This window comes from Oryza brachyantha, chromosome 12 (genome assembly GCF_000231095.2).
Source record: "Oryza brachyantha chromosome 12, ObraRS2, whole genome shotgun sequence".
Lineage (NCBI taxonomy): Eukaryota > Viridiplantae > Streptophyta > Magnoliopsida > Poales > Poaceae > Oryza > Oryza brachyantha.
The window spans coordinates 14,922,732-14,948,254 of record NC_023174.2 but is presented as its reverse complement, the minus strand read 5'-3'; the positions used below and the strand labels follow the sequence as shown (position 1 = coordinate 14,948,254).

Below are 25,523 nucleotides of genomic sequence, written 5' to 3'. Positions count from 1 at the left end.
TGGATGAGTGTCTTCTGCTTCCTGAATCCATTTTCTTTTCTGTTAGTTGGTGTAATCTTTCAATGCTGAGGATGGTGCTTGGCTAACTTGATGACCCAGGATGGCTTGTTACTGTATACCATTGAGTTGGGTAGCTCCTTAGATGATGTTGGATAAGGGGCTATCATTGTGCATTTTCAGAAAAAAAAACAAATGGTATATTTGAAAAAAAAAAAATGAACAAAAATTTTATATGCGTGCTCTTGCGATAATCTAAAAGAAATACTGAAAAATAAACTATGATGAAAAAAAGCCAAACATCAATTTCAAATTTAAAAATGAAAATTTAAATTTTGGCTTACAAACATAAGCATAAATGAATTTTTAAGCATAACTTATAATTTTTCATATTTGAATAAAAAATTTAAACAAGACGAACAGCTAAACATAAATCCAAAAATCAACTACTTTAAGAAAAAAATCAAAGGGAGCATATATATATATATATATATATATATATATATATATATATATATATATATATATATATATATATATATCGAAGGTCAGATGAAAGAGAGATATAGGGATGCATTACTCAAACCATGCAGCAGGCAGCGGCAAGGCTGCTCCTGCACACATATAGGCTATAGCTGTGTGTTGCGATTGTCGGCCTGAGAGACATCAGGAGTTGTCATCGCATCATCCTCTGCTAGAAGCTACCACCGACGGCGGGACATGGCGGCTCTCCGGCGCCATCTCCGACGGAACCAAGCGCGGCCTCCTCTTCCGTTCATCTCCATGGCCGTGAAATTCTGCAGCTACGTAGTCGCAAGGGCGGCGATTGAGGTAGCTGCATGATGAAGGTGTTGATTTCGGTGCTGTGCTATTCAACCGTGTCCTCGTGAGGGAATGACAACGGCGGCGATGTCGGTGTCTGGATGTGATGGTGACGACTGCGGGAAATGATTAGGGTTGATTTCACGACGATGAGTGACCAAATTCATGTGTCATTAGCCACTAGTTAAGCTGCGATGTTGATTAACTTTGGGCGTACCCAATTAGTTCAATCTTGTGTAACACTTCGATCTCTTCTTCTAGGTCATTCTCCTCTTATTTTGTGTATCAAGATAGACAATTAACTGGTGTCTAACTAAGGGTAAAATATAGGGGAATGTTTTTTACACTCTTGTGAATATTTGTCCATTCATTCTATGTCATCTAAATAGTTATAAAAACTCAAAAATATTTGACAAAATAGATTAATATAAGATATATCACTCTATAGACATGCAAGTTCAAATTAGATTAAACTAAAACTAGTACATGCACTTTGACAGTTATGTTGTTATTTTTGTTACAACCTGCAGAAGTCGAATTTGTTATACTTGTTACAACTCATGGAAATTGAACTTAATTTGCATGTTCCTGGAGTGAATATATCATACTAGTCTATATTTAAAAACTCATTTTATGACTATTTAGATATATCTATGTGCTAAAAATACTCTCCCTATACTGCAGGTCCTGAAACACTGCGAGGGATCAGATATACGGGCCTATTGTGTATTTATGGCTTTGTTCAGTGTTCTGTCTATCTGCACTGCAAAGTGCAGCCCAGGTCTTATGATTATTTCAGAGAATCGGATCATATAGTACTACTGTCAAAATGATGAATTAATTGTTCATTATTATGAGTTAGTTAATTTGGTCTCATCTTTCCATCGGTTGACTCTGAATCGGAACATTCTTTGTCTGAACCTTTAAGGACGGTCTCAATGATATATTAATGATGGTTTCTATCCTTATTAATAGCTTGTCACATAAGTAAAATGGTGATATGCATGGCAACGTAATTAATGAAGAAAGAGAAGGAAAAACTTAGAAATAGTTTTCTCATGAAGAAATCAAGTCTTCTCTTTATCCAATACACCACGAAACCATGAATTCACCATTGAGAAAAATTACTGGTTTCTAGGGGACATGTGTCACACTCACCATTGGGGGAATAATATAGAGTCAGGAGAGAAAAAGAGAAAATATTTATTACTCGAAGACACCTTTATTGCGAAAAATAGTTTCTATATATAATTTCTTATACTGCCAGTTTCTTATATTGGGACTGTCCTCACATCGATCACATGCATCCTAATTAATGATTTGGCCTATGCATAATTAAGGTGGGTAGGCTGCATTAAACTACAACGAGAGAGTTATGTCAAATAAAATGTTGTATATATAAGTGAAGTGACAATAGAGTTACCACACACTCTAGCCATATATGTAGTGGCAGGATTGCTATGCATGAATGGTTGTTGCAATCTTGGTTTAGGAGGTATCAGGAATTGTCATCTCACAGTGACAGCGTACTTCTGCATCCCTGTTTAGCTACCAAGATGATACATCAGAACTTCTCGTAGTAGCAGCTAAAACTGTTGAAGAGGCATGTTGTCTCTCTACAGTGATCTTACGAAACAAAGTGCATGCCTTATCTTTATGTTATCACCATTGCAAATGTAGTTCTACATTGATGTTGATCGTGGCATATAGTGGAAATAAACAGACAACATAGAGGTTATCTTGGTATCGTTCACTAAAAATATCATCTATGCAATTGAACCGCTCTAACCATGTGAATCGGATGGGTTTTGCTATGAGCTGCAATTAAATAGGGATGTTTGGGCTGGCAAGTCTACAAGAGATAGCTCCACAATTTTTTGAATCGGCCAGCCAAATATTACCTAAATGACCCATAAGAAAAAAATCATCTAAAATCCCATGACACTAGCTAGCAGTTCAAACCATCAGGTTGCCACTAGAGTTTGTCTTGTCTAACCAAAATATACATTATGTTCTCGTCTAACCAAAATATACATTATGTTGGTGTGACTTGAAGTATAGCCCATGATGTTTCTGAATAATTTGCATGGAAGTGATGGATTATTCAGTGTTATCTGACGGATTATCTTGCAATTATTCAATCTATTTTATAGTCTTACATTGATCGTGGAAGACTAAGGGGCCTAACTTATAACTAAGAGGTCCTTGCCTTGTTGGCTACCTTTTAGTGTAAAAATATCATTTACAATATTACAATTGATAATAGATGCTAGCTACTTTAGTATCTTAGGAATACTATGCACTAGGGTCGACGTAGGCTCGATAAACCGTGGGTGAATGTGTAAATGAGAAGATCGTTGAATAGTTACATATTTGATTTGGAAAAAGCAAGAGACCTAATTTATAAATGTGGGAGTCATTAATATCATTGGCTAGCTTAGGAATAGTGAAAATGAACTTTTACTACCATACGTGTTCTGCTTTGTCATCTCTAGGTTGCAATAGATGCAGCAGATGATGAAACAGTTGGTCAAAGATCCCCAATTTAATTGTGGCGTGGAATTCTAAATTAAGGTACCAAAAGACGTATACATCAACATTTTTGTCTGAACAATTAACAGAGTTGAACTCACATTAATCCCAGTAATTAAGCATGATATATACTCCCTCTCTACTTAATAGATGATGATGTTAATTTTTTGCACATGTTTAACTATTTGTCTTATTCAAAAAATTGTGCAAATATATAAAAATGTAAGTTATAATTAAAACTCATTTCATAATAAATCCAATCATAATGAAACAAATGATAATTACATGTGTCAAAATTAACGGCGTCACCTATTAAAATACCAAACGAGTACCTCAGATGAGTAGCATGTCCATCTGATGGTAGGTGTTGCATTGTATTGTAGTAACATAACCGAATAAATTCATCTGATGCCAAGTTGTACATATTAAAGATTATATGATAAAGCAAGATACGAAAGTTTGCTAGGCCACTCTAACCATGTAGTGATGTAGAGGCCTGGTTGCGGTACATGCCTGCATGGTTTCTGGCTTTTGTTGGTTTAGGAGGCATCAGGAGTTTCTAGCTCACTGCATCAACATCCTTTTGCATCCCTGCTGGGCCATGGTGACGATAGATCACAACATCTTCTTGCTGAATCTGAAACCATCAGCTGAGCATAACATCTCTAAGGTGTCACCTCTAGCTCAGGTTCTCCTTTCTCTCATCGCCATGCCAGCACATTTCCACAGCAAAGGGACAGTGGTTGGGTCAGGTCCATGACGATGTCGATGTTATTGGGGTTACAATGATCTACATTGGCTAGTGGCCGCACATAGCAGCCATGATGTTGTGAGCGGGCGGCTATGTAGGTGTCAGGTTGTGATCGGCAATGGTGCGGCTAGGAAGGAAACCATTGGAGCCCATTCCTGTTGATCTGGAATCGAATGAAGTGAGGGTCTTTAGTGGAAAAAGAGTACTTTGAGGTGCTTCCACAAGAGTCATCTTTTGCGAAAAAATTATGCATGACTTTAGTTCTTTTGTGTAGAGAAGGACTTTGCCTACTCACTTACACATCGTACACAAATATCAAAACAATCTTCCTCCGTATGTTGTACAAGCTAAGAAATGAACTTTTTTTTGGCGCTAAGACAAGAGGGACGAATAGTTTGTGACTTAGTGTCTAACTATAGTGTAGGTTCCTACATGCATAGAACTAAAGTTAGTTATTTTACCTTCATTTAAATGATATATTGTTGTACCATATTTTCTAGTGTAAAAAGTTATACCTTTAGATAATAGGGACTATGAGGTTCCAAAATTTTACACTCAGGTTATTTCTCAAGGTTCATCAAATTTCTCTATTGTTGTACTACTAATGAATTGTCCAATAGTGTACTGGTTGTACACCAAAATATTTCAGCATGCATTATTATATGGATAAATTAAATATTTTGAGTAATAAGCTTAACAAATAGCTTAAAACAACTAGTATAAACAATGCAACATAACAGTTTTTTTAAGGCAAATATACTTTTATAGAAGCGTGGTGCAAATAATATGTGACAATAATACAGTGAATAAGCTGAGAAAAAAAAAAGGGAGAATTACTTCGGGTGACTGATCATATAGTACACTCATGTTCAGTATTTTTTTTATTAAGAAAAGATAAACAGCTTCGTGAGCTGTTTTTTATATTGAGATTCTGGAGGCAGAGAGATGAACAACTAGCCCTTCACAATAGTAGCAGCCAGGTTCCCTACACAATAGTGGTTGTTGCATTGTAGGCTTAGAGGCATCTGGACTTGTCACCTCACAGCACCACCGTCATCCTGATCATCAAGTGCAACTGAGAAACGCATCAACTGACCGAGCTGTTTTCCTCGTTCTCCTTACTGCGAAAAAGTTCATTTTCCTTACAACGAAAACGTAATATTGGAGGTTATTTCGATGCATTATACTTCTTGGTCTCCTGCTCTAATCCTTTGGTACACTATTTCCTTTTTTTACTAATCTAAGAATGTGAGTGTCATTTTTTTTTCAATTTTAATCTGATGAATATTCCAAAGCATGTAAAACTATAATAAAAAGCTCTAACATAAACTCTAAATTTAAAGATAAAAATTTAAATTTTAGCTTATAAGTAAAAGTGGAAAGAGGGGATGTATACTATGTAGCATGGCCTTCATTTTTGCTGTTATTTCGGCTATTTCTGCATTTTTGTTAACATTGCTAGGCCAGACGAATTACGTTCGCTGCTGCAACTGGATTCATTCAGACTGCCTAGACAATACATAACTGAACTTTAGAGATCTATGGGTGCAATCATATCATTAACGTTATCTTCTCAATTTTTGCCTAAATAAAACTGTGCAATCCCTTTCTATAAACAATGAAAGGAAAGCACCAAACTCTACATCCTCTGCCATTTCTGCTTGGTCATTGATGCGTGCTTGGTCGTAATTTGTAAATATTTGATGTTTATGTCAGATTTAATCAAATTACAGAACTTGTATAAAAAAAATTTACTGAATAAATTTATAAAAGTATGATAAGTTTCGATAGTAGTTTTGTCAAAATAAATATATGCATACAATTTTCTGTGTTTATAAAGTAAGCATTTAATAGGTTAATGGTTGGTAAAGGTTTAAAATTTTGTAAGTTTCTGAAATGTCAAATATTTATAACCAACGAGTACATAGTAAGAGAAAATGTTGGGGTTAAAGTTGTAATAAACCTTTTTGGTATGCCACTAAATCATAAATTTCCAAAGTATTATGGCCAGAAACAATGTCCTAATCTGAAGCCCTAAGGAAACACATAAAAATGTCCTATTCAATTACTGATGCAACACAAAAGTTACACATTGATGAACGGTAGCTACATTTACAATCAAACTAATTAGCCCGTGTTCTTTTATTGATGAAGAGTAAAAAATTATATGGTTTTGTGATGGTTATTTAATGATACGAATGATAAAATTAATTACTACAGAGTTAAAACTTATTTTAGAAATATGAGATAATAAATTTTTATATTACAAACTTTTGGCAAAAGAAATCAATGTTTAGTAGTTTGAAAAACGTGTGCCATAAAACCGAAAAAAAAAGTTAGGAATAATTTGCGTCAAAGAACACAGCCTAATCATGAACTTACCATCTAATACATATGTACAAGATCAGCCTAATGCCCACCGGCATAAGATAAACTGAAAATATTTGGAACAATTACACCAGCAGAATCATGAGACTACAAATGCTACTGATTGATATGTACAGGACCAGCCTAACACCAGTCAGAATAAAGAGGACTGAAGACCTCCCAACATTACACCATCAGGATTCAGGAGTATAGTTTATTCTTCTCCTTCAAGCTCTGCGCAAAGAAGAGAGGCAGTAAGTAGAATAAAGTCAGGAAGCAACACGCAGGCTCATCTTCAGAGTTTGCAGCGTGCCAAGTGCAACAATACATGAAGGAGAACATATAAGAGAAAATATGTATCAGAGTATTGATTTTAACATTTGTTTTAAGCTAAGCTATAACCCACAGAAGAATAATCAGAGTATTGATTTTAACATTTGACTTAAGCTAAGTTAAATAATCCCATCAAATGAGCTTACAGAACAGTTATTTGATAGAAATAGTGTCAATTCAAGATATGTAAACGTGAACGCTGCAGCCACAAAAGGTCTAGCTTACACTAATTCTGCAGCCAAGAAACAAAAGGTCGCCCATCCAACTAGTTATATGATTACTTTACCAACAATGGGCGATTCATCAGATCATCTCATTTTCCAAATTCATTACATTCAAAACTTAAAAGAGGATCCCAAGTATTTGATAGGAAAAGACCCACAATAGCTTTCTAACTCTTACATTAAAGGGCAGCCAGTATCATTACGATCAATGTTAAGAAGCATTAATTAAATCAAACCTATAGTCAACACTCAACCCTGATAACAGAAGGTAGAAATAAGGATTCACTTACTTCATCAACGTATTGTATGCTGAACCATCAAGTAGAGAGTAAAGCAACCCACTAATGTGGCCTTCAACAACTACAAACCAGAACCAGACAAAGGACTTCAACAACAAGCTACAAATCAGTGGGGAAGAACCAAGTCGGGAACTGGTGTTTGAGAGGCAGCTCAGCCAGCCGGGATTCTGGAAGCAATGGCTTGATTGCGCCGGTTCTCATGTTGTAAACACCAGAGTCACCAAGAGGATCAGCATGTAGACCCCAGTACTCCCTGGCTTGATTGTCATAAATCCTATGCATGAAGTAGATGCAATCTTCCTGAACTCCACCTACACACTGGCTAGCGCGGACGAACTTGGTGCATTTTGAGCCAAGGAAGATTGCATGTCCACCCAATCTGTGCAACCTTCTCCACTGGCAAGGGGCTATGGTGAGGTCTGCCTCCAAGACCTCAAACCAGCTGGTCCTCTCCTCATCACCCAACCGAGTGTGCGCAGGGACGCTCAGCCACCTCCTCACCATGAACAACCTGCCATCGCACACCGCTAGGTATCGCGAGACCACATACAAAAGGCCAGGCAAGAAGTAGTAGAGCTCCCTCTCTTTAGGAGCATCGGTGATTCGCTGATGAAATCCTCCCGGTGACACGTTCATCGGTGCGCCGAGGCAGCCATTGTTGGGACTATAGACATAGAGCCCCTCCTTCATGGTGAGGGCGTAGAGCTCCCCGTTCAAGAACGCAATGTCGGCGAGAGGCACGTTGCTGTCATAGCCGACACTGATCGCATCATGATGCTTGCAAGTAGAGATAACAACATAGTGGTGCTCAGATATCAGGGCGGCGATCAGGGGATCCATCGACGAATCCGGCGGCGAGGACAGTATCACCTTGGTGTACACATCCCACTTGAATTTCATTCTCGCTCTGAGCACGGCGTCGGCCAGCTGGGGAAGAGGGATCGCCATCGATCCAGAGAGAGGGTTTACCAGGCAGCAGCCGCCGTCTTTCTGCTCGAGGAAGGCCAGGTTGTCGACGGCGAGGAAGCTGCTGGTGCCCTCTGTTTGTATCAGCGCGGTGCGGATGGGGGCGCCGTCGAGGTCCAGCAGGCCGACGTCGCGGAGGGCGAGCCACGGCAGCGGCGGGGGCAGCCCCGCCGCCTGCCGCTTGGCGTCGGCGCGCCACGACCGGCACACCGCCCGGAGGCGGACGCGGTCGGCGTGGGACGGGAGGCGGACGAGCACCTGGCCGATGAGGTCCGCGGGGAGATCCGACCACGACGGCCGCGCCTCCGCCTGCTCCTCTTCCCTAGCGATTCGAGAGGACGAGGCGGCAGCGCCGGTCGCCGGGTGAGCACCTGGCGCGCCACCCAGGGGAGGTTCGACTCGCGGGACCTGCCGTCGGCCGCCGCGGCGGCGGCGGCAGCCGGCACGGCGCGGTGACCCTCCCCCATCCCGCTCCGCCACCGACGCCACGCCTCTCACGCCACACCAGCTCCACATGCTGTTTGCTCCGGCGGCGTCGCGAGATGGCCTGGGCCTCGCCGCGGTGGCCGGCGATCGCCGTAGTGCTTGGCCGCTTGGGAGAGTGAGGCGTCGCGGCGATGGGGAAAGCGAGCGAGTGGGGAAATTTTCCTTTTTTTTGTTCCTTTTTCTTTTTTATATCTTATCTTATAAAGTACAATGATTATCTCTACTAATTAACAATATATCCCCTAAAAAACCCAGACCAGACAAATGTTCACCTAAAAACAAAAAAAAAAGTTGGTTAAAGAAAAATTTGGTTGAAGAAAAATTTGGTTGCTTGATTCACACTCTCTATCTCAGTAGCATGGGCCTGTGAAGTACATCCTAATTGTGTCATTATAATGCATGGACATGTTAATAGTTTGAAGAAAGGAAAATGTGAAAGAGACCAGCATGGGCTGTTTTCTTATGGGCCAATTTGAAACATTACAATAACTTTATGGGATTTCTGTTGTAGTTTAATCTCTCTTGCAAAATTTCTCTAGTATTCCTCCATTTGAAACGGGGTCTCGGATTTTTGGCTTTAATGTAACTGAACTAGATTAAAGGATATTAGTCTGAAAAAACTATACATCATATATCGTTGGCGGTGATCAATAAATGAAGAACACATACCTTTAGTTTAAGTTAAACAAATATTTTTTGTTTCATAATGTAAGACTTTCTAGTTTTGCCTTGATTTATATGGATGTTAATAATTTAGACATGCATATAAATTATATACATTCATCAATTGATGAATTTAGATAAGGTTAGAAAGTCTTATAATATTAAACAGAGGTAGTGCTAAACACAACGATATCCTGACACCAATAGTATCATGCCACCCAACTCTATACCCAGCGAAGATGGCTTCAATTTACAAATACAGTCATGTATTGCACCTCGTAGGTTTACATACAACCGTGTGATTTAGTGACTGGACTGACAAGGAAAAAAAAGGTATATACTGATAAACAGTAGCTGCATTTCAAAATATTACTGGACTAGGCCCAGTAATCATATGTACAACTCCATTTCAAATATACAGCGCATTTTATTTCGTTATAATAAGTTTTAATCAAAGACTACTGTGTTAATATATTATTTATGTGACACAAAAATATAATCATAACATAGCACCTCTATGTATTTTAACAGATGCGCTATGCCAACATTGAATTTTTTGCACATACTTGATCATTTGTCTTATTAAAAAGACTTATGTAATTATCATTTATTTTACTGTGATAGGATTTATTAATAAATGCATTTTAAGCCTAAATTATACTTTTCACATATTTACACAAGAAAATTTAATAAGACGAATGATCAAATATGTTTAAAAAGTGAACGGAGCATTTCGGATAAATATCTAATAATATCAATTATATCAAAAATTATATTATAATATAATAATTTTGGTTAAACCATTATCCTAATGAAACAAAATACATCCTATATTTTACAATGAAATATAGAGGCAGTAGTAATGCATTTTTAGACCGATTAAGTAGGAGTACAAGTAGTACTTGCACACTCCATTTTAAATTGTAAGTACTTTTTAGATTCTAATCATATTTAACGACACAATTATTTCTAACACTATTTGAGATACTAGTTGTTCTATCAATCACTCTCTTTTCAATTTTCTTCTCATCTTGCCCCCACCTACACTCTCACCTCCATTCAGTTTACATTTATCAAGGACATCAAAGCCTTTCATCTTAAACCATAATCTATAATAAATAATTGAGATATACTTATATTTTGCAACGGATCTGATAGTAAAACTATCTTAGGCCAAAACCATCCTGATTCCTGAGCAATAAATCGAACATGTTTTAGTCCATCCTCAAACCTTTTTTGCCGGGGCAACCAAAGAACGGTGCCCTGATTTCATTAAGATTAGGATAAACAAGTATACAAGTCAAGACAAATGGAAAAAAAAAAACCTGACCAAAGAGTCCAGGCCAGCTGCTGAAACGCAGCTGGGAGAGAAACAAAGATAAAACGAGGACAACCCTCAGCTTCCTGAGCCCGTCAGCCTATGCCTTGAGGTTCCTGAAAGAATTCAGCTGCTGACCACACCCCAGCTTCTTCCTTGAAAGCCCGAAACCACTGCACGCTCGAACGACTGGTTTGGTTAAACACTCTCGCGTTCCTTTCCTTCCAAAGCATCCAGGAAACCAAGAGCACGGCGGTGTCGAAGTTTTTCCTGTATCGCTTCTGAAAACCTTTTCTCGTCGCTGTCCACCGAGTAACCAATTTTGCACCGGACTCGCCTGGCAGCACGAACGAAGTTCCAGTCCAGCCCTTGACGAAACGCCAGCAGCGATTGCTGTAGGTGCATCGTACCATGATATGGTGCACATCCTCATCATGTTGTCCGCACAGAGTGCACCTAGGCGAGTTTGGCCATCCTCTTTTCGCCAGATTGTCCGCCGTCAAGTAGCACCCACATGAAGAAGTTCACCTTCGTTGGGGCCCGCGACTTCCATATGAGTTTCGCACTATCCGCTTTTATCTTGGCCATGAAGAACATATTGTAAGTTGAGGCTGCCGAATAGGAACCATCGCCTGTCAGCTTCCAACTCCGTTCATCTTCTTCCCCATGCCTCAATTGCACCTGCTGAAGCTTGTCCCAGATCTGAAGGAATTCTGAGATTGCCACCGTTGAGGGAGCTCCTTTGATATCCTTAACCCATCGATTGTTGCTCATCCCCTGCTGCACTGACAGTCCCAGGCGTTCTACAAAAGTGTATAGAGTGCGGTAGTTGTTCTGCAAGCTTCCACTTTGCATCCAATGCGCTCTCCAGAAATCCGTCGTTCTCCCGTTTCCCACCGTGTGGGTCATTGCCGCAAAGAACATATCCTGGAGCTCCTGGGGATGTCGCATTGGTAGCAAGGTCCACTGCCGGCCCTCATGTTTGTGCCTCATCGCCAACCATCTCATCCGGAGAGCTTTACCAAAGAGGTTCAAATCTTTAATCCCTAGCCCCCCTTTATCAATTGGCATACAGACTGTCCGCCACCCCACCAAACAGTGCCCCCCATTGGTCTCTTCATGGCCTCGCCATAGGAAGCCCCTGCATTTTCTCTCGATGCATTTGATAGCCCACTGTGGCAGTTGCAAAACGGAGAGGTAGTGAACCGGGAGTGCTTGGAGTACCAGCGCTTCAACGAGGGGAGTGCACAGAACTTTGAGTTGCTCAACTCGGCAATGATAACACTTCTGCCTAAAAAGGAAGCACCAGCTCTCCTCAAAGATTACCGGCCAATAAGCCTCATACACAGTTTCTCCAAACTACTGGCAAAGATATTGGCTTCACGGTTAAGCAGGAAGATGGGGGAATTGGTCTCACACTCGCAGTCTGCCGTCATCAAAGGACGTTCAATACATGGGACCTTCCTTTTTGTCAAGAATTTCGCCCACCGGCTACACCTCAGAGGGAAACCGGCAATTCTGCTAAAGCTTGACATTTCCAAAGCGTTTGATTCAGTCTCCTGGACCTTTTTGTTGCGTTTGTTGCATCAAAGGGGCTTTGGGGGGAGATGGACTAGATGGATTTCAAGCCTACTCCAGACAGCACAAACCTCAGTTTGTTTGAATGGGGGAGAATGTGATCGCTTCAAGCCTCAGAGGGGTCTGTGGCAAGGTGATCCGCTGTCACCGCTACTCTTCGTTCTAGTGATGGATACACTTCAGGCCATGATCTCGGCGGCATCGACGGCAGGGCTGCTGGGACCGCTAGACAATGCGACGGTGGTGCCCACGGCCGCTTTTTATGCAGATGATGCGATCATCTTCACTAGGCCGATGGAGCGAGACTTGGCGACAATCAAGGCACTTGTGTTCCTGTTCGGCCAGGACACCGGTCTCAGGGTGAACCTGTCAAAGAGTGCGCTGGTGGCCATTAGATGTTCAGATGAACAGGCGGCACGGGCGAGTAAATTACTGGGATGCATGGTAGCAAATTTTCCAATCACCTATCTGGGCTTGCCATTATCTCTGAAGCGCCTAACAAGGCAGGATGTTCAGCCGCTGTTGGACAAGTTCTCCAAGAAGCCAGCAGGTTGGAAACCAAAATTGCTTTCCACGGGTGACCGATCCTTAAACCTTGATAACTGCAAGTCGAAATCGAAACAGGGATTCAATACAATTATCCTACTTAACCTAAGAAGAGCAATACGCCATCAACATAATGCATATTGAATTAGCAGGACAGTAACCTTCTGCAAGACTGCAACCCTCTAATCAATGGTCTACTTCAAGAACAAGTTACACGTCAGCAGTGAAGAACTTATTCAGAAACTGGCTCTGCATAACAGCTAGAACAGTTCATTACTTGGGGGAAAACAAGTAAGATGGGCCGGGCTGGAGGAATCACATGGGCCGAATTGCTTTAGATTGAGCCAATTTTTTTATAAAAAAAACACCAAATTTTATCGGCAGGTTTAGGAACTGAGGTATGCGTTGCTTTTCACCTCCTGTCAATCAGTCAATACCAGGAAAAAAATTCACTACCTTCAGTTTTCAGAGAAGATACAACAATGTGCAATTCAAGTTGGTGTTCGACAGAAAAATTGCAAGATGATGAACATATCAGCCTAACCAGCCAGTAAAAAAGCTAATCATAATCTCCAGAGCCTTACATCATCACTCATCAGGAACATACTTTACTCTTTTTATTAAGCTCTGGTAAAAACAAGAGCATCAAGTAAGTAAAAGAAAATCAAAACGCCACGGGAAGGCACATCATCCAATTATCCCCGTAAAGTGCAGCGGTATTTTCAGAGTAAAAAGCCAATCTGATTTCTACCGCCAATCCTCCATAAAATTTAGCATTCTGACGCTAAGTACTCCCATTAAATGAACTTACAGAACACAGAACACACTTAGAAAGAGAAATAAAGAAGTACCAATTCAAGATATCTGAATGTAAGCACAGCAGAAACAAAGAGGTCCAACTAACACTAGTCTACAATCAGGAGAAAAATTTCTTATGATTAATTTACCCACAATGGGTTGTCAATTTCTTTTTTCTAAGTTCATCATAATGAAGACACAACAGGGACCCTAAGTATCCGAGGGAAAGACCCAACCTAACTTTCTAAATCTTATTACAGGGCAAACAATATCATCCTCATCAATGTTAACAAGCATTAAATCAAACCTAGAGTAGTGTTCAACCTTGATCACTACAAGTCAAAACAAGGATCCACTTCAGTTTTCTGCTTAACCTAAGAAGGGCAACATGCTATCAACATAATCCTAGCCATTTCATTCAACTAGACATCAAGAGAACCAATTTTGCATAGCATGGAATCAAAAGATTTTACCATCAAGAGGATCTAAATTTCACATAGCTTGCTCTTGCAAAGAAAATGTTCAACCATCAAAAGGATTCTAAAGTTATGCCTAACAGATAGGGTCCAAGCCAACAAAGAAGCTACACATCAGCAGGGAAGAACCAAGTCAGAAACTGGCGTTTGAGACGCAGCTTCGCCATCATGGCCTCTGGAAGCAAAGGTGTGATCCCCCCATTTCTCATGTTGTACACACCAGAGTCGCCAAGAGGATCAACGCACGGACCGGAGTACTCTCTGGACGGATTGTCATAAGTCCTGTGCATGAAGTAGATGCAATCTTCTTGAACTCCAACACATTTGCTAGCACGGACAAACTTGGTGCATTCTGAACCAAGGAAGAGCGCTCGACCACCGAATCCGCGAACCTTTCTCCACTGGCAAGGGGTGGCGCTGAGGTCCGCCTCGAAGGCCTCGAATCGAAAAGTCTCGTCCAAGTCACCCAGCCGAGAATTCACCGGAAACCTCATCCACCGTCTCACCATGAAAAGCCTCCCACCAAGCTCTGCTAGGTATCGGTGGACCACCTCCGAGTATATGTGGTTCATCATGTCGTACACTTCCTGCTGCTCAGGGTCATCGGCGATACACTGATGAAATAGCAACATAGTATGCCTCCAGTATTAGGGCGGCGATGAGGGGATCCGGCGACGAATCGAGCGGCGAGGACAGAATGACCTTAACATACGGCATTTCGGTGGTCTTCGGAGTATAGAATTTGGAAACCTTCATCGCCCGGAGCACGGACTCGGTCAGCTGGGGGAGCGGGGTCGCCGGCGACCCAGAGAGCAGCCTCGGCAGTGTTTGTGCACGAGGAAGGCCAGGTCGTCGACGGCGAGGTAGTCGGAGACGCCTCGGCGGCGGACGGGCGCGCAGCGGACGGGGGCGCCGTGTTGGTCGACCAGGCAGCGGTAGCGGAGGGCGAACCACGGCAGCGGCGCGGGCAGCGCCTGCCGCTGGGAGCCCGTCCACCAGGGGCGGCACCCCGCGCGGAGGCGGACGCGGTCGGCGAGGGACGGCAGGTGCAGGAGTCTTGGCCGATGATGTCCGCGGGGAGCTCCGACCACGGCGGCGGCGGCGCCGCCATCCTCACTTGCTCCTCCTCCATCACGATTCAAGACAACGGAGAGCGAAAGAATCAACCCCCACCCAAACTCTGGAGATTTTTTTTTCTTCTTTTTCTATTTCTAGAGGGAATTAATGCGTGTGGCCATGGAGGAGACGAAGGCCACGTATTTCTTGCTCCCTCCTCGAATTTTTTTATCTATAATGTTTAACCATCTGTTTTATTTAAAAATTATAAAAATATTATTTATTTTGCTTGTAATATACTAAATTTTTAAATAAGACGAATAGTCATTAAAAAAATTCAGTATCTTATATTATATTTTATATTATAAATCCGACCACAACGAATCCGCGGTCGCCGCTGCCATCTACGGGCCTTCCTCCTCGTCCTCCTTCGCAGTGATTCGAGACTAGTTGGCTCCCATCGCTTCAGTTATCACTGTTTATAAACCAAAATTTAAAATTTTGAACTTAATTTTAGATTTAAATTTGTGGTTTTTTATCATGTTTTTTTATAACTTTCGCTTTGGATCGCTATGAATATATATATAAAAGTTTAACCTACAAATTATTTTTCGTTTGTAAAAACGTGTTTTCGAAGCGATGGGAGCCAGGGTTTCCTTTACCGCGCAAGCCGCCAAAACAGCGGTACCGCGCTCCCACGGATCCCGCACGGCAACCGCAAAAACCGTGATGAATTTGAATCCAAAAAATTTAAATTTAAACTCAAGCGGTTTTCGCGACTTATCGTGCGGTTTGCCGCGGTTACCGCGCGGTAAGCCACGAAAACCATGATAACTACTTGCTGGAATAACACAGAAGAACGATGGTTACCCCCGACTTACCGCGCGTTTTTTAGCCGAAATCGCGGTTACTGCGAGGAGACCGCGGGTGCGGTCAAATGCAAAAAAAAACTTAAAAAATCTAAAAAATACATGAAAAATAGAAAAATATTTTATGACTATATTTATGACAATAGGACATATTATAGGGAAAACAAGAAAATTTCACATGGCATTTTCTATATTCTTAATATTACAAGATACAAACATACATCGACATATCACCCTTCACCAAATAATTCACTCCAATAACAGGTTACGACAACTTCATTTTAATTGCTGTGTCACAACTCTACCTACTACCATTATTACGAATAAAACTATTATGTATGTACTAAGATACACATATAATTTTTCTCTATACATATTTTTCATATATCTATCGTTGTATATTTATATTTCAACGTTATATACAATAGTGTCTAGTGTAAATTAATAATGATTCTTCCGAATACTCGTTTATGATTTTTAATTACGCTGGAAATATATTTTTTCATTAATTTCTTTAACAAAACTATATTATATATCAACATATATAACATATATTTTTCATTAAATTTTCTTAAATATTTTAAATTCTCCCTCAAATTTAAACTCGGTTACCGCGTCTTACCAAAGCCGGACCTCCGCGCGGTAACGCGAAGCCTGATGGGAGCCCTTCAGTCCCGACGACGGTGGTGAGCAGCGCGTCGCCTCGCCGCGGTGGCCGTAGGGTTTAGGTTTTTCTTTTTGAAGTTTTTTTTTTTGGTCTTTTTCTATGTGACGGCCTATGGCAATATATGGGCCGCATGAAGTGATGAAGCCCACATACCCTTACACTCCTTGGCCCATACACAACAAAACTGGGCTAAATCTAATGGGCTTTCTCTGTTTTTATATTTGAAATGGTTGATTTTTAAAACATACATTGGATGAGTCGTTTTATTCAAACTTTTTTTGCAGACTAAAAAACATAAGTTATGTTTCGGGTTTCTTTAATAATAAAATAAACCACAGAAAAAATAATTGATAATATTTTAATAAGACAAATGGTTGTGTGAGGGTTGAAAAGTCATCGGCATCAAATATATGAAAAAAAATAATTTTAGATCAAAAATTCAAATTATGGCTTATAAGTATAAATATAAGCATAAGCGACAAGACGAAGGTGTGTAGTTTTAACAGCTAATTTTCTTCGTGCATCTGCACATATAGTGTTGACCTGGAGGGTGAGAGAGGCTAGAAGGAGGAACAGAACCGAGACCACGGGATGGCTTAATATGTCATTTCGTTTATATTGCCTCGGTTTCATAATATAAACTTCTCTATCTAAATTTATATGGATGTTAATGAATATATATATGTATAAGTAATATACAGATATATGAATATAGTCATAACAAAAAAAAATGGTGCAATATAAAATAGAGGGAGCAATTATTATAAGTGATACAGAATAGACCTAACAGCATATACTGAAATAGACCTGTCACTGGTAAGGGTATTAGGTAACCCATACTCATACCCATTTTTAAAGAAATTAATCATACATAAACTAAATGTTTTACTACCCAATGGGTATGGGCAACCCAATTGGTATGTGGAGAGACGTATCTAAATCTTATAAGTAGAAATGGATTAAAATTTATACAAAGTTTCACCTTTACATAATAAATCATCACACTAAATTTCAGTCGAATTTAATATATTTCTAGTGTGAACAAAAGTTTGAAAATTTTAGATATGAATTTATACATACTAAATGTTAACAAAGTGAGTAAAAAGGGTAATACCCTTCACATTCTCAAAATTCAAAATAATTAAATATTCTTTATCTATATAGCTATACCCTACCCAAATGATAGGAATACCCAGTGGTAGCTATATACACAAGCCCAATCTAGCGCCCTAGTTACATGTTGGCCTCATTAAATTCTGGCCCATCAACAAATATCATGCAGTTCGATAAAATATATTTCTAAACTTTTTTTTTGCTAAGAATACTAATTCTAAACTTCAGAGCAAATTATTACCAGTAGTTAGCTTACATTTCAGACAATTTGGGTCTCTTCGGTAGATAAATTATAGTGAGCGGTGCCTGTGGAGATAAAAAAGTCTTTTAAAATCACGAGCAAATCTAACTACGTAAGTATTTGCTATGAAAATTCTACTATCGGTTCCTATTTAATAAAATTAAATTTATACCGTGCAGGTGCCGACGAGTCCAACATCACTGGACAGCAGCAGGGGCGGATCTATCATCGGGGCTAGGGGGCTTCAGCCCCTCCTACCCTGGTCGGTGTCATCGAAACCCCTTTAGCCTCCGAACAAAATTTTTGGTATTACTAGATAGAATAAGAGCTGGATTTAGATATTAGTGTTGATGGATCTTAACTCTCTCTCGTCTAGTCACTCCTAATATTTTTTTTTGGATATGCCACTGCTAGGCAGTGTTAATTTGGCACTCGATGTACATAGGTGTCTGAGTGTGATGTGCGTATATGTACGTATTAGAGAAAGCTTTGGTGATTTGATCTCGTTTGTTCTTGACTGCACGGCACTGATCTCATTTGATCCAACCACTAATAATAATAGTAATATAATTAATGGTAATAAGTAAAAGGGCATGAGTGTTTTTAATAATTAGTTAATTTCACAAGCACTTGAGGAGGGTTAGCTCCTTCGAAGACGACTCCACGCTGCTGCACTGCTCCATCGTGATCTGCCACCCCTGCCTCCCCAGACTCATCTCCAGGCTCGGATCCTTCACGCCGCCGGCCATGGCCGCCGCAGCTTCATCACGGTGATGCGCCGTCTCGCCGTCGTCGTCGTTGTTGTTCCTGTACTTGTTCTTCTGCCGCCGCGTCGGCAGCGGCGCCAGCAGCCAGTCGAGAGAGCTCGCCATCGTGTCGCCGCTGCTGCTGCTCGTGTTCGACGGCGGCGGCGGCGGCCGCTCGGCGACGATCTGTCCGTCAAGACGGCGGCGGCCGTGCTCGTGATGAGGTGGTGCAGCGGCGGCTTCTTCCTGATCATGGTGATCGTTTGCTGCTGCTCCCTTCCATATCTCCTGCAAAGAAAAAAGAAACTTTTTTTACATCAAAATAATGATTAAGTTTAGATGTGTACCTCATCATGTCTACAAAAAATAATCACATGTATTAATTAAGCTTGCGACGTGAGAGAGATCGAAGACGACCTGAGCTATGATTTACTAGACAACATGAATTGATCGAACGCTTTCTCTATATATAAAGATTTGACAGCTTGTGTTAATTTCTTTACAAAAGTTTATATTTAATTACTTTTGATTTATAGGCCGGATTAGTTCTTGCTAGCTCAGAGCTTAATTTATTCATGAACACTAGTCAGTTTTGTGTATACTAATTAATTAATGATCAAGGGCCACACATATAAGAGATTCGTACTGAAATTTCCTAAAGTGAAACTAATGCCACAGTGAAAATCCTATCTTCTTTCTGGTTACCATGATTAACTGATGACATTTGTGACTGCATATTGTCTTATAGTTAAGGATCGATATAGAATTGCACAGTGTGTATGATTTACTAACAGTGAGCTAGCTTAGCTTTTTGTACACTCATAGCAATGGTAGCATGCATTAGCAACATTTAAGACATCCTCTTTGCAGTTTGCACCATGCATGCAAGAGGGATTAGATATTCAGCTAATCAGAGATAGAGGATATATACTGCTTCCTGTTACTACTTACTAGCATTCAACTACTAGCAAGTTAATTAACTCTGATAGTCACTAGTCCTACTGCTGGATTATGCACTACTAGAGATTAAATGTGCGGTCGTGATCCATATAAATGCCTCGAGATCTGTGGCAGGGAAAATATTAACTCTCTCTCCAGCTCTCTGAGACTGAATTGAAGAACAAAAATGTGGCGTTACTTATTGCTCAAATATGGGAGTACACAGTGTACTATGTGTGTGTATATATATGTGTTACCTGCATTAACCTTTGCTCCATCAAGAGGTGATCAGATTCAGATGCTGCGATGTAATGAGGCGGCCAACCGTTCTGAAGATCCTGCAGCTGCTGCTGCTCTCCTGGTGACTGGGACTTCCTGCTGTACAAATCAATGCGCATGTGCATTGTTCATCTTGTCAGTTATAACAGGTTGTATCACCATTAATTAATTAGCAATGATCAATTAAAGTAGTATCAAGTTAATTGAGAACTATTTGCTAAGATCAGATGCCATTAAGCTACTCTCTCTGTCCCAAAAAAAACCAATTCTCCGGTTTTCGTATCCAACGTTTGACCATCCGTCTTATTTGAAAATTTTCAGGAAATTAGAAAAAAATTAGTCATACGTAAAGTACTATTCATGATTTATCATCTAATAAAAACAAAAATATTAATTGCAAAAATTTTTTGAATAAGACGAAGAGTCAAAAATTGTAGGTAAAAAATAAAAAATTGGTTTATTTTGGGACGGAGGGAGTAGATAGTTAACAAGTAGGTTGCAGAGATGAAACGATGGTCGATCTATAAATATAAGGGATCATGGAGTATTTGCTAAGATTAACATGATTAGTATAATTTAAATCATGTTATTTAGCTAGGTAGGTAGCTAAGAATGACTATATATGAATAATTAATGGGACTGGGTAATTAAGCTATAGCTTGTATGGCCCTCTTCGGTTTGAAGAAATTTCACATGAATTTTAGAGGAATTGAACTGTTTCTTCTAAAATTCCTGTAAGATTCCTGTGATCCGAAGAAACCCTATATGGGCAGGAGGTGTTGGAAACCAAGGCCACATCAGTCTAACTGTGCTAGTGCTGCCAAGTGGCTTGTCCATGCTTGCCACTATTTAAGCTAAGGGGCAGCCTTTTTTTCTCCCCTCTGGTCAAGGCCAATGAAGTTGCCCTTGTCTTCTTCTTGTTGTTGCATGCAAGATTCCACCACCAATGGTTGCAACCCCCCCTGCTGATAGGGCCATCAGAGGGACAATTGATATGGATCTGATCAAAACCCACAACAGGACTGCCTTTGCTGCCCATGGGAGGGACCTCATCTCTCTCTCTCTCTCTCTCTCTCTCTCTCTCTCTCTCTCTCTAAGGAAGCCAAAGAAACAACCATGCATGCATATTCATAGTGATCAGTAGATATATATTCAGTACTGCTGCTGCTGCATGCTGCAAGTTTAGAGGAGGAGAAAAAAGTCTCTCTGTTCATCATGACCCCCCTTGATCAGTACCAGTACTATGTAGTGCAGTGTTTCATTTTACTTGTGTCCCCCCTTACCTGGATCCTACTGAATGCATGCTCAAGTTTTTGTTCTTACAAGAGCATGCTTAATTAGCTAGAGTCTGCCAGTGTCTTTGCTTCTTGCTAGTGTCTACTGTGCTTGAGTGTGTTTTTGCATGCATGGGAGTTTGAAATCTGAAGAACAGTACAAGTAGTATAGTAGTCCAGGACAGGGACATGCAGAACTGTCACCTAGGCATGCATGGATTCATGCTTGCTCTCTGATGAGAGAGATATGATGTGTAGAGCCAGAAATAAAGATAGATGCATCAGTAGTAGCTAAAGTATGATATGATATGAACACAATTTCATTTCAGATGAAAAAGAACTGATGGAAGGGCAGGGAAAAGGCTGCATTCCTATAGCTCATATCTTGGTAGGGATCCCAAACAAGAAGATGGGTGCATGCATGCATGGACACATCAAGACTGTCATTGTGCTCTGAATGTATGTTGCAATTTACATCAAACTGTCATGGCTCTGAATGTTGCACAATTTCGCACAGGCACGTATGTAAGACCTTTTTCAGATGGCTGAGAATTTCTGTAACATACTACTGTTAAATTCGCAAGACAAACTATTCCATAACTTTATGTCAAGAAAAGATTCTGAGTTACTTTACTCGCATGCATCAGGCCAGTAATATTAATTTTATTATACAAATGTAGATGTTTGCCTATACGAAAATATGCGTTTTTTTACCCAAAAAGGGTTAAAATTCCCAAACAAAAATGGGTATTATATAAATTGAAACCCTCCAGTTAACTTCAAAAAGCAACAGACTGGATAACCACAAACTACAATCTGGTGCTATTATGTATGAGTACATTTACAGTACACCTCTACTCATTTGCCCTTTGCTTGGAAGTAGAATTAACCACTCATTTCTACTCTATTAAAATCCAGAACCTTAGACTAAATTGATGGCAGTAGTACAGCTGGAGTCTAGGGATCATATAGTCCAACAACTGACCATATCAACTAAAATAATGCAGTCAAATTCCTCTAGATCCTGCCACCATAGTTTAATTTCCTCCCATGCATATCCCTATATCACACAAGAAGGGTATGCTTACACATGTAGGAGTCTAAATTAAGACAATTAATGACTTACAACTCATGCATATGTATAAACCCTCCAAATGCAGCAAAGTTGCAGATTCTTGCAGACAGAAAGATCCAGACATATATATATGAAAGCATCAGTATTTATTAATTAACTCTCACAAATATAGAAATCCATTAATGCTAATATGTAGTAGTAATAAGTACTAGATCGATCCAGTTTGATCACAAATTAATGTACATACCTTGCAGTAGTATTGTTGGAAGTAGTGTTGACCATGTTGTTGTTGAATCCATCAAAGACATCCACTTCAGCAACAAGACCTCTTCTCATCAGGAAGCCCATCTCTCTGGCATGGCCATGGCCTGCAACTACAACACAACACACACACCATACATATCACATATGCATATGTCTCATCACATTGCAAAATACAAACATATGTGTTAATGAGGATACACTTGACACACTAAGGTACAAGTTATCTCCATGGCTATGCTTTATGGGGGCACACAGTCTAGCTATATATGTGCAATGTCACATACACACCCCATGCCAATTAATAATTCTTACACTGTGTGTGACATGACCATGAATCAGGGCAGGCCATGCAAGGAATTCCAAAAGGATCAAAATATTAAGACATCTAGGCAATGTATATATTTACCTGCAACACATGATCTGTCTGTGCCCTTCACAGTTCTATACATCTGCAAGAAACAAAGTGGAAAAGGATAAGAAAGGGGGAAAATTTTCAGATTGACATGCATGTCTCCTCAAGTGTTTTTTTTCATTGATTTGGCCCTAGATAGCCATAGAAGATATAAGTAGACTAAGTACTAATTAATTAATTATATATAGGTGTACATATATATAAGGACAAGAGGTACCTGGTATCAACTATCAATCAACAAATAATTAACAATTAACAAAGCTGAACATGCTGATAAGCTAGCTACATCCTTTTGTTTTTGAGCGATAAAAAAAATAATGTTTGTGTGGAAGCTAGTCGTCTAAGAACTAGAGATATAGCATATAACATATGCAGGTGAAAGAGGATGAGAAGCCTCTCCAGTAACTTACCTGCAGATGGCTCTTAACATGAGCCAGAGTAAGATCCTTCACGTTCATCAGTTCCAAGACTGACTTTGGTGTTGCTCCTAGAAGGCAGAACAAAAAACAAATTAAGCAAGGAGAGTTTCAGAACCAAGAACATCCACATGCATACATGGAGATGGAAATAAATCAAGTATATGTAGGGAAACTTGAGCACAAGCTTCCTAATTAAAGGCCATTTACTGATAAATTAGTTGCTGTGAACTGTCAAATGAACCTTCTTAAAGAAAATCAAGCAAGAAAAAGAGTAATTAATAAGCCACACTAGTATAATCAATAATAAATAGTATAATATCCCCCCAAATGCCAACATGTAGATGCAGCTATAATATAATAACTACTTAATTAAGAAAAACATGCTACTTAGATTTGTTATTTAATTAATCCATGCTTAGTTAATCTATCAAAACTTCAACGTACTCTTTAGTAAAAGTGGGGTGTTGTCTACATATTGTACTGTTACACTCGTCTTGATTCTTGAAAATATTGTCCTCTGAAAGAAACCAAACAGAAGGGTGCGAAAAACACAAAAAAGGAACACTAACGCCAAATGGCAAGAATCTGTCCATGCGATAATACATATGCGATTAGTCCAATCAATAATAAATCATTTACATATATATTCTTCCACAATAAGAAACACTTCGAGAAACAACAAAAGAGAACTTCAGGAAATACAAGAGAGGCAAGGATTGCAAGAGACCATGATCACCCAAAATAAATCTATCCATATGTATATATATATATGCATATCTATATATTAAAGTATTAAACCAATGATTGAAATTTTTCTATATATACATCTGCATATCTGTATGCATGCATGGTTGTATTTTTTTCTTCTTCTTCCCCTTGTTTTTATTTTTATTTAATTTGGCTGTGATTATGTGAGCAAGCATGAACATACTCTCATGGCCGCCGAGCAGCTCCACCGCGTGCACGAAGTGCGCGTGCAGCGCCGTCGTCCACCGCATCCTCGGAGCCCTCGCGCTCCTCTTCCGGCCGGCGCCGGCGCCGGAGCTCGAGCTCTTCTTGAACCCATGCGCCGTCTGGATCGGCTGGTGCAGCCGCCGCCGCTCATCATCAGTGCTCCTCTTCGCCGCCGCCGCCGTGTCGTCGTCGTCGGTGAGCCGCCCCAGCCCCAGCCTCGGCTCGGCGGCGGCCGGCGGCGGGGACGGTGGGCTGATGTGGAGGGAGAGGTCAGGATGAGCTTCCATGGCCGCGGCGGTAGCTTCGTCGGAAGAAGAAGACGAAGCCGCAGCAGTAGCAGCAGCTGTGGTGCTCATCGCTGCAGCAAAGCTTAGCTTAGCTAGCTAACCAACAATGGTGGAAGAGTAGTAACACCTGTTTGTTGTTGCTGCTGTTGTTTGGTTCCAAGAAAAGGGAGGAAGAAGAAGAAGAGTAGTAGAAGTAGTGGAATTGGGTGATTAGGTCATGAGTGGCATATCATTTTTGTATGGGGGTTTGTGTGTGTTCTAGAGAACTAGAGAGATGAGAGAAAAGGAAGTGCCTCTAGACATAGAGAGAGAGAATGAAAGAAAGCTTGATGCTACTATAAAGGCAGGGCTGATGAGAGAGAGAAAGAGAGCATTGGCATTGTCCATGTTGGGGGAATAAGGTTAGAGAGAGAGAGAGAAGGAAGGGGTAGTAGTAGTAAAAGAAATCAGAGGAATAATGCCTAGAGAGAGAAAGGGAATATGTGTGTGTGAGAGAGAGATGAAACTATGAAAGGGTACGTTTGAGGTGGCTTTCATGAAATGGGAAAGGCAGCAAGCAATGGGAGGGGAGGAGACAGGGAGCGGTTGGAGTGTGACATGCTCTAACGGATCTCACTGTGGAGGGAAGGAAGCCATGCTCTCTATTGCTCCTCTGCTAGTACCGCCTCCATTTCCTAATAACTTTATTTTTTTCATATCCAACGTTTGACCATTCGTCTTATTTAAAAAATTTATATAAAAACTTAAAAAACAATTAGTCACAAAAATATTT

At 40.3% G+C, this 25,523-nt stretch overlaps 2 protein-coding genes and 1 pseudogene across 3 annotated transcripts; all 3 read right to left on the bottom strand.

Annotated features, from left to right (window-relative positions):
* Positions 1-6,497: 6,497 nt before the first annotated feature.
* Positions 6,498-8,943, bottom strand: LOC102701782. Its single transcript, XM_006664635.3, has 2 exons — positions 7,317-8,943; positions 6,498-6,703 (listed from the first exon to the last, which is right to left on the bottom strand). The coding sequence occupies exon 1, from the start codon at positions 8,805-8,807 to the stop codon at positions 7,425-7,427; it is 1,383 nt and encodes a 460-aa protein (XP_006664698.3). The 5' UTR covers positions 8,808-8,943; the 3' UTR covers positions 6,498-6,703; positions 7,317-7,424.
* Positions 8,944-10,707: 1,764 nt separating this feature from the next.
* Positions 10,708-15,321, bottom strand: LOC107305411 (annotated as a pseudogene).
* Positions 15,322-18,629: 3,308 nt separating this feature from the next.
* On the bottom strand, positions 18,630-25,203 carry LOC102712487 (putative Myb family transcription factor At1g14600). Of its 2 annotated transcripts, none has more exons than XM_040529526.1 (6): positions 24,442-25,203; positions 23,502-23,578; positions 23,086-23,128; positions 22,663-22,789; positions 20,045-20,165; positions 18,630-19,136 (listed from the first exon to the last, which is right to left on the bottom strand). In XM_040529526.1, exons 1-6 carry the CDS (start codon positions 24,818-24,820, stop codon positions 18,723-18,725), a joined length of 1,161 nt encoding a protein of 386 aa, XP_040385460.1. In that variant the 5' UTR covers positions 24,821-25,203; the 3' UTR covers positions 18,630-18,722. The 2 variants fall into 2 exon arrangements, with proteins under 2 accessions (XP_040385460.1, XP_040385461.1); XM_040529527.1 differs by having other exon boundaries at positions 20,045-20,162.
* Positions 25,204-25,523: the final 320 nt, after the last annotated feature.

What these genes read in the sequence shown, in the direction of transcription:
- LOC102712487 (XM_040529526.1), bottom strand. Translation starts at nt 24,820, where the DNA reads ATGAGCACCACAGCTGCTGCTACTGCTGCGGCTTCGTCTTCTTCTTCC. An exon ending in GCTGCTCGGCGGCCATGAGA is followed by an intron (nt 23,579 to 24,441) that starts GTATGTTCATGC and finishes TCTGCCTTCTAG; the next exon opens with GAGCAACACCAAAGTCAGTC. An exon ending in TCCAACAATACTACTGCAAG is followed by an intron (nt 20,166 to 22,662) that starts GTATGTACATTA and finishes TGATTTGTACAG; the next exon opens with CAGGAAGTCCCAGTCACCAG.
- LOC102701782 (XM_006664635.3), bottom strand. Translation starts at nt 8,807, where the DNA reads ATGTGGAGCTGGTGTGGCGTGAGAGGCGTGGCGTCGGTGGCGGAGCGG.